The 16505-nt window shown below is 31.3% G+C and overlaps 1 protein-coding gene across 1 annotated transcript in view; it reads left to right on the top strand.

The window, feature by feature from the left end:
* The window catches only part of chm (lysine acetyltransferase chameau), a 70230-nt gene that overhangs the window by 39624 nt on the left and 14101 nt on the right, over positions 1 to 16505 (top strand). Inside the window, exon 5 of the mRNA XM_070641005.1 lies at positions 8282 to 8439. Coding sequence (XP_070497106.1) covers positions 8282 to 8439 — 158 coding nt within the window. The remainder of the gene's footprint in view (positions 1 to 8281; positions 8440 to 16505) is intronic.

Below are 16505 nucleotides of genomic sequence, written 5' to 3'. Positions count from 1 at the left end.
AACTAACGAGAAGATGATTGATTAGCTCGACATTCTTGGATATCTCTTGTTTTGGGTTATGGGACATTATGACTGACCCTAAAAGAAAAAAGAGCATGTTCTCGAGAACTTGTTTCACTTAATTATACCAGTTGAGCATGTTCACAAGCGTTGCTCTCAACATACTCTGTTTTTAAGAACAAACTCATTACTTTCTATTGAAAATTATTAAACATCAAGTCGAAAACCACAAAAATTCCTATCCATACAGCTTCTAATCAAACTAAAACATGCGCTAATATCTCCCATAACTCCATTATGCAGTATACGCAAACTTTTCCCATTGTCTGTATGGGGTTAGTCACATCTCGGTGGATGCTGTAAAGGATCCTTTACCTCATTTCGAAGCGAACAAATAAAATTGAACGAAGAATATGAAGAAACTAATTTCCACTAAGGAGTTATTCACTTCGCCTTTACTATAGTCATAAAAAATTTCAAAAAAAATTTACAATTCAATTCATCAAATGTTAATAACATCTAGAGATACTTGCAAAAAGAGAGAGATCTCGAAATCATCATAAAAAAAGTAAGGATAGGAAAAGAAAACAAGAATTCAAATAAAATAAAACGAGCTGAGAAGAAGGGGTGCCTGTTCACTTATTACGCGTATGAAGAAGAAGAATCCAAAACCTACAAAATGTGTTCTGGGGTTGAAGAACCTTTTGCATGAGAACGGGATAGACATGTCTGGAATGGAATGGAAAATGTGTATCAGATTTGTTGTTTCATTCAGTCACAGGGCTCGATTTTGTATGTTTGCATGTGTGTGCGGTTTCATAAAGAAAATGTGAAAAATCTTTCTCTCTTCGTCTCTTTCCATTTTTTTTTTGTTGTTACTCATTGTTGTGTGTGTAAACGTGATGGTGTATTATGTGGTGTAGATAACTAGCAGCGGGTGCAAAGAATTTCATGTTGAGAATTTTCTACACGAGAATGGGAAGTGAACTTTTTTTTGTGTTTTTGGGGTGGTTAGACAACAAATACAGATGTAAATGTTTGGTTGTAGTTGTGCGACTGTAAAATCTTGTGAAGCTTTTGCCATACTGCTGTATCTTCAATAGCAGCAAAAAATTTTTAATAATGAATTCAAATTATGTGTAAATCCTTTATGCAAACAATTTATCATATTTAAAATAATTAAAAAAAATTTGCAAAATTTTCCATTTTCACCACATAAAAAATAATTGTTCATTTGTAGTCAGAAAATGCGCTTGTATAAGCACATCCACATGCATAGCCATAATAAGGAAAAAAAAAACGGGAATTTTCCGCTTTTTTCTTTCGGCACTGCTTTTTTAATGTTCATTGCTCTTTGGAGTTTTTTTTTGTCAAGGAAAAACCTTAACCTATGCCAATGCGCAATAACGGCGCCCTGCAACTGAAAATGTATGCATAAAAAAAAACACAAATGTCTATAATCTGATACTTCAGGAAGTGACAATTGCTACGATAAATTTATCATGAGCGCATTAAAAAAAATATGAGATTCCTGAAATTAATGTCGCCTGAAAAAGAAATTGCTCTTAAAATGCATTAAAAACGTATTGAAAGACAACATTTAATTATAATTTTATGTGCATTTTTTGCTGCTTTTTCATCGAAATGAAATACTGCCTATAAAATATGAGATTTAACAGATTTTAATATAATTTATGTTTGCCTCCAACTATGCTATGTTCAGGAAATGTGACGGATCTTATAGTTTTAATATTTTCAAGTTTATTTATTTCCGTTAGAAATTTATTTTTGCATAAAACAGAATTGTTTTTATGAGAATTTTATTTGAAATTATGCTGTCTTGAATTTGTGAGTTGGGATAGATATTTAGAGCGAGTTAGAGAGACGATACTCGTTTAGGGACGGATGTAAAATGTTTTTAGTTAACTTAGGTTCGAATCCTTTATTCCGAGACTTCTTCAATATGAATCAGCCAAGAGCAACTTGTGTTTTCCATGACAGACATTGTGTCCTCTGGTACAATTCTATCTTTTTCTGATCAAAATACACTTTAACTGTACAATCAGTTTCGCAACATATCTGAACATCCTTTACAACACTGCTTGTGTCTCGTAGCACACTGATTGGTCATTATTGATCTAGTACATAATATCCTAATAAATCTAATAATTCTAGTCTAATAGTATACTAATATTCTAGTTCAGTGTTCAAACTATGCGCCGTGGAAACACTAGTGTATTGTCGGCATGATCCACATCGTGTGTTCGGTTGTTGTCAGAGTTAGCAGACCTCAAAAAAGTGAAGACCAGCTTCCACTGAGGCGGGCATCCACTATCAACCGACCTCCAGTCGGAGTGGCAACTAAATGGAGGTTTGCCAACTCTGATTGTTGTTTACCACCAAAGTGTACCGTGATACACAATGTTTTGACAATATTTTTCTCGTTTAATGATAATCGACATTCTGTGTGTCATAGAGGATCTTCAGACACAAGTTTCAAGCTTGTCACGTACAAACTTATAGTACATCAAGTAATACTTCATAGACATAATAATTGTAATACTATATTCATTCATTATCTTACCAATTAACGAACTTTTTTCAAAAAGGAACAAAGGAAGTATCAGAATTTCCTTTGTTCAAATCAGATTCTCTCCTTTTCCCTTTGAGAATATTCTTTTAAAATTTCACAAACTTTCAAATCCAATTCATCTGTCTGCACAAGGTTATTCAACCTACAATCACAATAATTTAACCTTACCCAATGCTTTCTAACTCATCCATTATCCTACTTTTTATGTGGTTGCTATATAAAAAATAAAAAAAAAAAAAAGATTTTTTTTTCTTTTTGTCATGCTCATAAAATATTGATTTCGTTACTTGAAAGATCCTTCAACTCTTATTTGATGAACTTTGACCTTCTCGTACAATAACAATAAAGCATTCTCAAAAAAAGGTCAAAAATTTAATGAGAAAAAAGAGCACAAAACTTTTTCATTAATTTCAAATATTTTTGTGTACAGAAAAATGAATGGGTTTGTAAAGGACTGTAGATTGCCATTCATAATATCGATTCGACGTACAACCTACAATATTGAAAACTCTTAATTGTGTTTGTTTTGTGTCTTTACGTTTTTAATAAATGAAATTGTAAGTTGTTAAAAAATTTTCTGATCCTATAAATTACCAGCACGTAATGAGTAGTATCAAAAAGAATTGCAAAAGTCCTCAAAGTGTTATTGTTTGAGGGATTCAAGCGCATTTTTGTCCCAGCGATCAGTAAATAATTAATAAGTCAGTTTCCGAGCTACAAATCGATATCAAGTAAGATCCAGGTCACTTTCAGACCTACAAAACGAGATCCAGTAAATTCCAAATCACGATATTAGAAATTTAATAATTTCATCATTTAACAGATGTTTAAAAATTTAAACCTTATAACGTTTACGACAAATTCAAATTTAGTTCAGTAAAAATTGTTAAAACATCAAAGAACATTGAAAAACACTGTAAAACAATGAAAACACGTGTCGTTGTTTATCAAAATGAAAATTTGTTAATTACAGTATTTATGCATTGGTTTGAAACTTTTAAATAACTCTATGGAACTGATCTTTTAAAACCATTCCGAGCTCTCTACGTTGTCTAGATAAAAAGTTTTTAATGACAACCGAACGAACGACCAAACATTGTGTCTTATTAAGCTACCTTCTTGAAAAAAAATTCAAACATGCGCTAAAAGGAAAGAAATTTCAAAAATTAATATTTACCTACTAGCAATTTGTTGTTGGATATAAGTACATACATTATTCAGAAAGGAAGCGTTAACTTAATAACACGAATATAGTTTTCATATATTCAATATAAAGATGAAATTATTACTTTTTTTTTTCGTTAGTTTCGATGCATATTATGCAAAATGATTGACAACAAAATTACTCTGCGTAAATTTACTTCTTCTTCCTCTTCCTATTTTCTTTCTTTTTTTACTGTTTTACTGTTTCGGTAAAGATAAATAATTTTTAATTTTTATTTCACACTTTACTTTTTTTTTTGTATTTGAAATAAAGTAAAATTGTTATTAATATTAAATCATTATATCTCATTTTTTACATCTGCTTCTATGAGTTTGAAGTGCTAGTCCGGTAAAGAATTATGAAATTGTGATTGGAAAGCATTTTTGTATGGCTCGACCGAGAACCGCAGTATTGCATTTCATGCATTTTAGATGCGCAGACCTGCCATTTTCGGTTATATCTTGAAGTTTGTTCTAGGCTGCAAAACTACGTTTTATGTCTTCATGTCTGTAACTTCTTTAAATTTTTCATCTTATTCTTACTTACTTACTTTGCTTTCGCTCGTCGGATATATCAATCGTGATCCAAGGCCTCTCGAAAATGGCGCTTAAAGCTAACTGTATCGCTGGCTTCCACATTCTAATTTCCAATACCATGTTCAATTCTGTCTCAAATACCAGCCTTTTTCAAAGGTTTTTTTTGTCATTTTCTTTGTCTTACTTAACAATAATTTGACAATAATATAATGGCTAACCAAAAATTCACGTTTTTTGAGACTTTGGAGAGTTCGAAGTCGACACAGATTTTGTATGGAACACTCTTGTCAATTTCGAGCTCTGGGTTTTGGGCCTAAAAATTTAATATTAACAAAAATTCAAGCTTTGGCATTTCTTCATATAAGAGAAGCTGAATCAACTTCTATACTTTTATTTTGCTACGCAAAATTCTTTTTCAACAGAGCACGGATTAGAACCTGTACGGACAATTAGTACGATTTCTTTCCCATCTATGATAAGAATTCACTGATATCCTCTTCGAACTCTCGCTGGCAAGCCAGCTTTTCCGACCAATAATATAAAAACCAAGTCCTCAAACCAAAAGTATCAAAAGTGACCCACAATTCCACAACCTATGTCACAAAAAAACTTGCTAAAATCCGACTTTTACAAAAAATATCAAAAGAAGTCCAAAGAAAAAGTAAAGTATTCGCAAAATACAATTATTCACACTTCATTATTTGTTAAATTGCGTTTGAAAAAGAAAATTTCGCTAAAAGTAAAAAGAAAGAATTTTAAAATGGCAAAAATATTTACTTTCTATATTTCTCTTTATTCTTCATATTTAATCGTGTATTACAATAGATTTTCGCTTTTTTTGCATCAAATAAATAAATATTATCTAAAAATGGATGGCGCTCAAGCGATTAAGAGAAAAATAAATTTCATCAAATTAAGAGGAACGAAACAAGACGCGAACGAGTTCAAAAAAAAAAAAAATATTTTCTGCACAACTTACTGTTTAAACAATTTATTTTCATCACACTATGAGCTTCCTCGTGGCATTCATACACATAGTCGTGCAATATCTTGTCGTTTGGAATTTCGTCTTAAATTATCAAAAAACGAAGAATAATAAGAAGTTTTAGAGGCAATAGACAACGCATTCGCTTATTTTTATTTTTATTTTATTACAAAAATAAATATCTTGATGTGAAAATGTTTCTCAGTTCCTTCTTCTTCCTTTTTTTTTGCCATTCGTTGTTTCTCTTGTTGATGAGAAATTAAGAGCTAGAGACTATGTTACTCTGTTGGCCCCCAGTGAACATGTTTATTTGAAATATTCCTCTTTAGAATTTTGCATGAGTTAAGAAGAGCACAGAAAGGAGTTGAGAAATTTATGCTGTCTGCTTTGTATGGTGTAGCGATTCGTAGTGAGAAGTCGCGGTATGAGACTTTTTTGTTATGCATTCTTTTTGGTATTTGGGGCTATTAAGTATCGAAAGTTGAGATGAGGTTGTCGGGAATTGTGGAGGCTAATTCATATGCTATTCTAAATTATTGTTAAAGAACTTAAAAGTAACTGGAAATTTCAAATTTTAATATTTAACGGTGAAACTAAATTTGAAATTGGACGTACTAGATTTTTGGTTTGTGTCTTAGCTAAATGAATGTTGAAGAATGTAAACAAAGAAAAATAAACTTAAAAATCAATTAACCTCCAACAAACTAAGCAATTAAGGCTTTAATTCAGTAATCTCTATGCAGTCTGCATTCCTGTTATGCTTTGGTGTTCTCAGGAAACTAGCCATTGAAGGCTCTAGATAAAATATTTGGCAATTTAGGTAATTTAGACAGTTGAAGACTTGATTAAACTGCTTACTAGTTCAAAAGACCTCATAACAACTCTTTCAGTCAAACATACACAACTAGACAATTTATGCATTGCTGCAACTCATGCTAATGCATGTACTTTACTAATAATGCAGATTTCACCTTCAAACTAACTTCAAACTCACTAATTGGCTGCACTACTATGAATTCTGGAATAATTTTGAATAACTTTAGCAAGATTTGCAATTCATTTCACCTTGCAAGGAACATAAACTTTATCATTAAACATATCTACATAAAAACCCATAAAACTCGAGAATCTCTAAACCTACATGTCTGAAACTTACGATTTACTTGAAGAAGTAGAAACAGTCGAGAATTAAAATTCATTTACAGGCATCGTTAATTAAATAATACAGTAGCGTATAACAATTAGTACGCGAAGATATGTAAATAAATTTTGTAGATATTCATCAAAAAAAAAGCCAGAAAAAGAATCAACATCTCAAAAGAAGATTGATGTAAGAGCTGTAACACATATTCATAAACTACTAATGTCTACGACCAAGTGCATAGTGAGTGCAAAAGATCATAGCACAGCAGACAGGAAACGACAAATGCTGATTCCCTCACTCACTCTTTAATTTCAATGAATACTTCGCTAATCATAAAGACTATGACACTCATGAATTAATTAATTAAATCGTCATCGAGAATGACATGAAAGCGGATATTGCAACGAACTCTGTTCCTCCATATTATTTCCATTTCCATCTTTGACTTGACTTGCTTTAGCAAACACTAAAAAGTCAACCGAAATAAAATTCACACTTATATTATAAATTTGAAAAATTATTTTTTATTTTTACGAACCATCCATCTCTTTCACTTTGTTTTCATTGCTTACGTATAGTCTGCGTTCTATAAATAATGTTGCCAATTAAGTACTACTAACATGCAATGCATGATAAATATAAAAGGAAACTTTACTGTTTTTTATACTTTTTTTTTCTTTTTCTAAGAATACATACTCAAAATTAATTTTTTTTTTGTTTTGAGCGCCACTTTAATTAATTTTTAGCGCATTTCTGAAAATTTTTATGGTAGTCATTTGGAGAGAGGGACAATGTCCATTTGTTGAATTAAAAATATATCATGATATTGCAACAGATTGTCTGACTGGACGTGCAAATCTGTACAAATCATGTTTTATGGACGGTCTCCTTTAAGTGCAGGTTGAAGCTGGAATATTTCGTTAGTTACTGCTTATCCTAATATCAAGTGAATACTGTCATCAGTATTATATCTGATAAGATTTGAATCTGGGATGTCGAGTCATATAAAGGCAAATTTGTCAGTTCAAGAGTAAGACCATTTTGGTCGAGTGGTTAAACAACAGATCGGATCTGTTCACTCTTTTGCGAGTACATGGGTTCGATTCCCACCAGAGACTGATCTCTTTATCATCATGTGCAATGAATATGACAAGGATTCTCACGAATTCTCACGAAATTAAAATCGTTAACCAATTTTGAATTTACCTGATTCTCTTACCATCAATAAATTCAGAATTTGAAATCAGTCTTCAGGTCTTTTTAAATTAAAAGAACTAAATTCAATTTACTGAGGGGTTGGTTTCTGAGCTCGAAATCGAGGCGACTCGACTTCAACCATTTCGACTTCGAGTTCTGCTTGGTTCAAAATCACTTTTCTGTCTTAATAATCAATGAGCATGTTAACAAGGTACTCTGATTGCACCATCACCCACGTAAATGATGGAATCACCCAAATTGCTTATATGGCTCTATGATTGTATCACCAAGTGAGCGTGTTCATTGTCCATTATGGTAATTTACGTCTAATCTCGCTGAGATTCGAACCTAGGATTGCTCAAGTCCATTGGTCAATATTTAGATGACAAAGCTTCATGCTAATGAACCATCAAGTAACTCTAATTCACAATTCTATTACGACTAATTACCAACTAATTACTTACAAATAAGTTACATCAAAAAACCCTTTAATCAAATTTTTCATTTTAACCAAAACTTTTTTATGATTAATTCCTAATTTCCAATCAATTTTCATTCCTTTAATAATGAAATTTCACAAGAATTCAATTCTAAATCATCTAAATTTTTAATTTAATTTCAGGTTATTTATTGACTCGTGTCGAAGGTAAAATTGGATCACCAGAGAAGCCATTATCTGACCTCGGTCTCATATCATATCGTTCATATTGGAAGGATGTTCTTCTGGCATATTTATGTTCACATTCGGGTCGGACGCTCAGCATCAAAGACATTTCACAAGTAAGTATTAAAGACAATAAAAATTAAAATATTTTTGCTCAATTGAAATGTTTCAATTTTATTTTATGACTGCACACAACGATGGGAAGATTCAATTATAGCCTTTTGGTCATTCGAAAGTATTTTATTTTCCACCTGTAAACATTTGTTTCAATAACTTGCAATTTCTTTTTATTTGTTTTATTTATTACATTTTATGATGTCTTATTTAAGTTCGTAATTATTGGTCGTTTAAGAAGAAAACATGCGTAAATTACATTGATCGAACTTAATGTCTTCATTAAAGTTTAATCATATACGTAGACATTTAATTCGTTAACGAATACGGTGGTCATACATAAAGGAAGGAGTCTTCTTTTTTTTATTATTGGCTCATTTAAATGATCCAATTTTTTAATCACATTTGGATCCAATGTGCAACTGGATTAATATGTTGTTATTATTGCCATTATCTCTCATCATTTTGTCTGTATATCCGATTGGATCCAGGTGATTTTTATCAATTTTATTGGTTGGCTTTTATAGCTACTTTTAATTAAAAATATTTCACATAAAAAAAGACTTGAGAAATAAAAGGAAACAATGTGCGATGGAGAAAACGACATAAAATAATGGATGAATGAAATGAAATATAAAAAAAAATGGTTTAAACTCATGAAATTGGATCATTAAATTCAGTCATAACTAAGCAACTATAAAATGTTGAGTGAAGAAACTTGTGTAAAAATCAAAGGAAAAAAAATGCTCCCCAATTAAAAGATTAAAAGTTAATTTATTTTCATTTTGATTGATCCTTAACATGAACAAAAAAATTTATGTTCTAGTCGGAAATTTATTTTTAGTCATTTTAATGGGTTTGGGAATTTTTTTTTTGAAAATCAATCGGAATTGAATGATTTATGTTTATTAAAACTTAATGTTGAGGAAATTTGAGTTACTACGATCAAATAGTCGCCGTAAAACGAAGTATTGTTGTGATGGATATATCAATATTAAGCTGCTCCTAAGCGGCAATGCTGTTAAGCAGCTGTAGCTGATTTAGCGGATACTAAACCTTAAGAAATGCATATAAACGCTCAGCTATGGACCTTAAGGTCTGAAAAGCTAATGTTTTTTTTTTTAAACCTTAAACTACTTACTTACTTCGCTGGCCGTACAGATCAATTGTAATCTATGGCTTCCTTCTGTTATTACTTGAAACTGGCCCTGTCGTTGGCTTCCGCTTACCAATTTCCATTACTAAATGAGAAGCTTGAGTTAATATGTCTTAAATAGTTCTCTTAAGCAAAAATGTGATAACTTGATTTTAGATCCGTCCTAAAACGAACTATTGTTCAAAGATTCCAAAGCCACATTCCTTCGCATCAATAATGTAGACTTGAAGTTCATAACCGCAATTTTTATTGATCCGTTCGACACATGTTGAAATGTTGTCCACGCGATAGCCATGCGGACAATGATTGTAATCTAATTATATTGTCTACTTGCTTTACACAGAATTGACGTGGAGAACTAGGAAGTGGGCATATAATACTCATTTTCAAAATTTTCAAAGTGCGACTCACTAAACTAGACCTTTCAAGTTTGAAGTTTCCTTGCAAGTTTAGCACATTATCCAATATTATTTTAATAAGCCACAGTACGCGATTGATGATACTGAGACATAGAATTTACGATCCCGATAAATTTACGATTCCGATTCCGATAACGCTATAAACTAGTTGAAGGCAAGTTATTATCCAGTTAATGACTAGACGTACTTAGTTTTGACTAATTTGGTATATCTCGTATTCAACTATGATTAAAACTGGAATGCGGACATAGAAAACAATAAGTTCCGCTTATAAACTATCAAGCATCATTAAAAATTCAACAATAACTTGCACAAACTCAATCTGAATGCAATTTTTCCTCTAAGCTAAGAGAGCTAAGAAAGCCAACATGTCTATTTTACGGTAATTGACCTCTAATATGATTTCCTCAAACATAATAATGCATAAAATCATATGTCTATCGCCTCAAGTCTTCATATTAGCATAAAATAATAATTTTAATCATAAAAATTAATGAATTCATCATAGATATAAATAGAAATGCAAAAAAGAGGTTTTATTGCAAATAAAATTAACAGGAAATAAATTTATGACACTAATGATCATGACCCGTAAGCATTGTTGGGTGGGAAATTGTCTATTTCAAGGATCATAAAGCGCCCCCATCCACAAGTTCAAGAAAATATGATATTAATCTTAATTGATACCTTTATGGTGTTAAATTTATGGAGACCAAGTGTGTGCAACAATCTTAACTCGTAAATCATCAGTATCCATATTAATATGTTCCTGCCTTCTCTCAGTTCGCTTTTCCATTTGAATAATTTTTATTGATTTCACAGCTTTCTGATTTTTTTTTGTTTTTTGCCCTTCTATAAACAAACCTTATTTTTTTGTTATTGCTCTTAATAATGCCCATAAATTTATATATTTTTGCTCTTGAAAAAAGATAAAGAAATGCAAAAAAAAATAACTTTTTTTTTTCATTGCTTTCATTTGATATTATTTTACCTCGAAGTAAATCAAGCGCCTTTTTTATATTATTTTTAAAGAGAAAGATTGATGACAATGCAAATCAGAATGAAATGTGATGTATTAAGTAGAATTTTGGTTATGGGAAAAGGAAATTTTTATTGTTATAACGCATTTTGTGGTTGGGATTGAATATTAATCTGTAAATTGATAGACAAAAAGGTTGGCAAGACTTGGATACTCGAAATCAAGACTTAGAAATCTTGTCGAGGAGATTTTCATGTTTGTTGGGATCTTTGAGGTTAAAACTGGACTAAATAATTTGAATTGAACTTATCCGAATAAGACGAGTTTGTTAATTGATCTAAAATCCGACACTAGGCGGATGTGAGCTTGATATGGTTAAAACCAAATTTGACACTAAGGCAGACCTTAATTTGAGTGATTGATATCCTTGCATTTACTTAACTAGCGTGCTCGTGAGCGTTGCTATAAGCTTGCAGTGTTCCTAAGAAGGTGCTCTTTGCTAGCTTGGAAGAGTTACGTCGACCAAAGGCGGAATTTTTGGCAATTCATTTATTACCTAACGCGAAAATCCACAACGTTCTCCCACGCACCATCATTCTACAAGTAAAGATTCCTGAAACCATGACTTTCCAGTCTCAATCCCAAGATTTGTCGAATTTTTCACTTCGGCGCTTCAAGAAACACTTCTGACAGAAACTGGAGAAACTACAAAACTATCTGAAAATTCTGTCTCAGTTCCTGGCTCAACAAAAATCCATTTCGCATCCAGTCCTTAAATTAAAACCTTCCATTTACTAAAGTGTTTAAACCTTTCAAAAATTCTAGATTTGCCAGTTCAAGAATAAAATATAAAATATGATTTAACGAGTTTTTTAACCGAAAACTTCAAGAATCAAAAATTCCGACGTTCAAAATATTGCGCAATTTTGGTCAAATTATCACGCACTTATCAGGTATTAAAACGACAAATCACGTTTTCATCCGCAAGGAAATATTAAGGCAGTACCTTCTCAGCTATTAAAATATATTCATAATTATTCAATTCAATCACTTCTAAGAACCATTAATGTCTCGCTAATTCACATCTAAAATGCGTAGGCAATATTTCAATTAACTTTTACGATCCACAAATTTTTGACAGTTTATTGCGTATGGCTAATAACTTTTAAATTATGGATTGCTGTACACGCGCAATATCTAATTTTTTGAATTTAAGCCATACAGACGATCAGACACAACTGCCATTTTAGTCAATGAATTTTTTATAAAATTGCACTATAAAAGAGAAACAATTGAAAGTTGGAATTGTCAATTGTGCACTATATTTATAAACCATATTTATATTCAGCTAGTTATATTTATAATCTCAAATGTGTGAATTTCCATTTGGCGCAGCTGTAGTTATGGATTATTCACTTATTACGTCCGGTAAAAGTGGATTATATTAAGTCTTAACTCTGGGAATGATTGGCAATTATGTAACAGTGAAAATAGAATTTTAAGACTCCCCGTTCCCGACCATATCGCATTATACCTGAATAAACAAAGAGCATGATCTCATGGAGCAGGAATACCACTTGGGTACCTAAAAGTGGGCTATTTGCATGTTTGGGATAACAAAATAGTAAACCAAAATTTGAACAATTTAACAAAGTTGTAGACCTTCCCATCTATCGGATGTTCACTCAGTCCCTAGTCAATGACAATTTCCAACTTTTCAATATTTCTTTAAACTCCCAAATGTATCGGAGCTTCTAATTTTGATTGCTAGCTATCTGTAAAGCACATGGTGTAGAAATTGTCGACTTGTCACTAGCCTGTTGTCGGATTTCATCAAATCTGGGATGGTGTTAGACTCACGCCGTCCTTTTGCTGGAGTTTTGGCCATTTCTATGCCATGTGACTTCTGACTTAAGTGGCAATTTCTTATTCAAAAAAATCAAATTTCCAAGAATTTTTCTTGTTCAAAAATCACAAAATTGACCTCTCAATCCAAAACTTTGAACATCATTTGCAATCGCTCCATTATTTGAATCTTACATGATCTTCATTAACATTAATATTTCATCGATTCCAAGAATCGTTTTGTTATTCTCTTAAAATTACTTACTGCGTATTTCGGCTTGGAAGATTTAAGTTCGTAGACTGAAATATTGTTTTGTTTTGATTGTAACTGAATCAAAACAAATGATTTCTAGTGAAATTGACCATAAAAAGTCCTTCATTAAATCAACAACATACTTATTTAGGCCAAAAAAAAAAATAAGAAATTTGAGAATTTAAATTGAAAATATTCTAGAAGAATTGTAAAATTTCTCAACTTTCGAAATATTTATCTTAAAAAAAAATAAAATTGAAAAATTCTTTATTTACACCTGGACATAAATGAATTGCAATTGAGATTCTGATAATTTCAGTAAATTAAGTCGAAAACACGAATTCTAACGGCATTTAAATATGAAAAAAGAGAGCAAAAAAAAAAGTTATTAAATAACAAGCTGAAGTTATTTACGTATGTCCTATAAGATAATGCATCTTAAACTGTTTCGTGACGCGCGCTGAAAAAGAAACGAATTGCATTCATATGAAAGAGAAATGTTGAAAAAAGAAGATAAAGAAATTGACAAATTGCTCCAAATGAAATAATTGGTGAGGCTGAAAAATTTATATCAAGTCAACCTAATAGCTTTATTGCATCATGTAATATGATAAGAAATATATTTCATCCATTAACACATCATCTTTACTGTGGTGTCTTGCGTCATGACCATCGATAAGTCTTGCACGCATAATTGCCAAAATTAAAGTCTCATCGGTCGATTGAAGCATTGAGCATGAAACTTTGTTTTTTTATTACTTTTATTAAAAATTATTATTCGGTGTCTCATGTCAATTTGTGTATGAAGTCACCAAAATAATTGTATTTTAATAATAATATATATTTACGATGTAAAAGAAACATTGATTATATTAATTTTGAAACAAAAGAGCAGAAAAATAGTAATTATATTAAAGATCGGCACCACGTCACGTGTAATCTAAAATATTTCATTTTGGCGGTTGAGAAATTTGAGTTGGATTGGGAAGTTGGCGCATTTTTGTGAGGGTTTTGATGATTTTTTTGCATGGAGTCAAGTCAACTTTCCATACAGCACAACGTGTTTGATAGGGAACCGTCACTTCGTCGGATTAGCGGCAAGACTGAGAAGTTGTCCTGACAGCAAGATGAAGACAAGGCTCAGACACTCAACAAAAAATTGTGAAAATTGTACAATTTTTACAATTCGTATGGAAAAAATTGTGAAAATTGTAAAAATTGTACAATTTTCACAATTTCGCAATTTTTGTATGAAAAAATTGTACAATTTTTACAATTTTCACAATTTTTTGGTGTAAATATCAAGAAACTAAGAAATTTAGTAATCCAATTAATAGATGAAAATTATAGTTTTCACAGCAGGAAAATTACTTTGTGAAAACAAGAAAAAGACGAAAAATGTTTATTTTGACTGGATTTCTTGAAAAATCATGTTGATGCATAATTCATTGGCGAAATGTGAAATTTTTTACTGTTTTACTTATAAAATGGGAAAAATATCTTGTAAATTGCTATTTTTTGCAATAATTTTCTTAAACTAGGATGAAAACTTCAACGGAAAAACGGAATTTCACCTCGGTTTTCTTATTAAGGGTAAAAAATGCCTCAGAAAAGCCGAATTTTGCCTCGGTTTCTATATTTGGGGTAAATTACCCCTCAAAATTGCCGAATTTTGCCTCGGTTTCTATATTTGGGGTAAATTACCCCTTAAAATTGCCGAATTTTGCCTCGGTTTCTATATTTGGGGTAAATTACCCCTCAAAATTGCCAAATTTTGCCTCGGTTTCTATATTTGGGGTAAATTACCCCTTAAAATTGCCGAATTTTGCATCGGTTTCTATATTTGGGGTAAATTAATCCTCAAAATTGCCAAATTTTGCCTCGGTTTTTATATTTGGGGTAAATTACCCCTCAAAATTGCCAAATTTTGCCTCGGTTTCTATATTTGGGGTAAATTACCCCTCAAAATTGCCAAATTTTGCCTCGGTTTCTATATTTGGGGTAAATTACCCCTCAAAATTGCCGAATTTTGCCTCGGTTCCTGTATTTGGGGTAAATTACCCATCAGAAAAGCCGAATTTTGCCTCGGTTTCCTAAAAAAATCCCTAAAAAAATAAATTATTCTTTAATTTTCTTATTAAGGATGAAAAAACTCTCGAAAAATTCGAATTTCGTCTCTATTTTCTTATTTGGAGTGAAGAATTCCTCGTGTAAGCCAAATTTTGCCTTATTTTTCTAAAATTAAAATGAAAAATCCTCGGAAAAGGCAAACTTCACCTAAATTATCTAATAAAATGATGAAAACCCCTTGAAAAATCATTTTTTCACCTACATTTCCCAAATATGAAAATATTTCAAACCAGTTTATGTTAATTTGAAAATTGTACAATTTTGTTAGTTTTGTATGAAAAAATTGTAGAAATTTTATAATTTTTACAATTTGTATGGAAAAAATTGTGAAAATTGTAAAAATTGTACAATTTTCACAATTTCGCAATTTTTGTATGAAAAAATTGTAAAAATTGTAAAAAATTACAATTTTGATTGAGTGTCTGAGCCTTGGATGAAGACTGATTTCAACCCTTTTTTATAGTTATGCTTCGTGTCACTTACTCGAACTCCGATCTCTGACCCATCCTTACTTTAGTGATCTTGCTAGTCAAACGTACTTCATTGTCCTTCATGATTGGCGCCTGATTTTGCAAAATTGTTGACTGTGTCTTACCAAGTACCAACACCATCCATACTAAACCCTTTTGAGGTTTGTTACAGACAGAGTCAACGGATTCTATTAAACCTTTGGCTAATCGGTACTTAATGACACCTAAATGTTACCTTTTTGATAAATTGGACCTCCCTGAGTTGCATAATGCCAAAAATTTATCAAACCATTACATATGCTCAACATTAATTCAATTTAATTTATTAATTCCTATATCATCAACCAAAAAACATGCAAAATCATTCATCTTAAAGCAACAAAGCATGAAAAAACACGCAGTAAATTGAAAACTCCATCTAATACCTCCTAAATTACAATTTACAGTGCATAATCACCAAGATTGTTGTTAGTTGAATTTATCATGAGGTAATTGTTATTGCAGACTGTCAACAAGCCTATTAATAATTCACAAGATATTGTCGAAATTTCCCGAATTTGTGGAATTACATTTCTCATCCACATGCTGCCTTTTTTTTCAATTAATTGCTCGAATTAATCAAAATCAAATTTTTCCCAACATTCAATTAAGCGAGGAGTTAGAAAAATGTTAGTGCGATAAGCATTTAAGACAAAAGAAAAGCAATATAACATTATTTCCAAAATATTCAACATTATGCAACATATATAATAAGTGCCTTCGATCGATAGACATTCTTCGTTCTCAATATTGTATGTATGTTAAAGAACAGAAGAA

Source organism: Chironomus tepperi, unplaced genomic scaffold, assembly GCF_022539635.2.
Source record: "Chironomus tepperi strain 1889 unplaced genomic scaffold, CSIRO-AGI_Ctep_v1 contig_223, whole genome shotgun sequence".
NCBI lineage: Eukaryota > Metazoa > Arthropoda > Insecta > Diptera > Chironomidae > Chironomus > Chironomus tepperi.
Note: the sequence above shows the minus strand (reverse complement) of the source record. Positions and strands in the feature narration are given on the sequence as shown.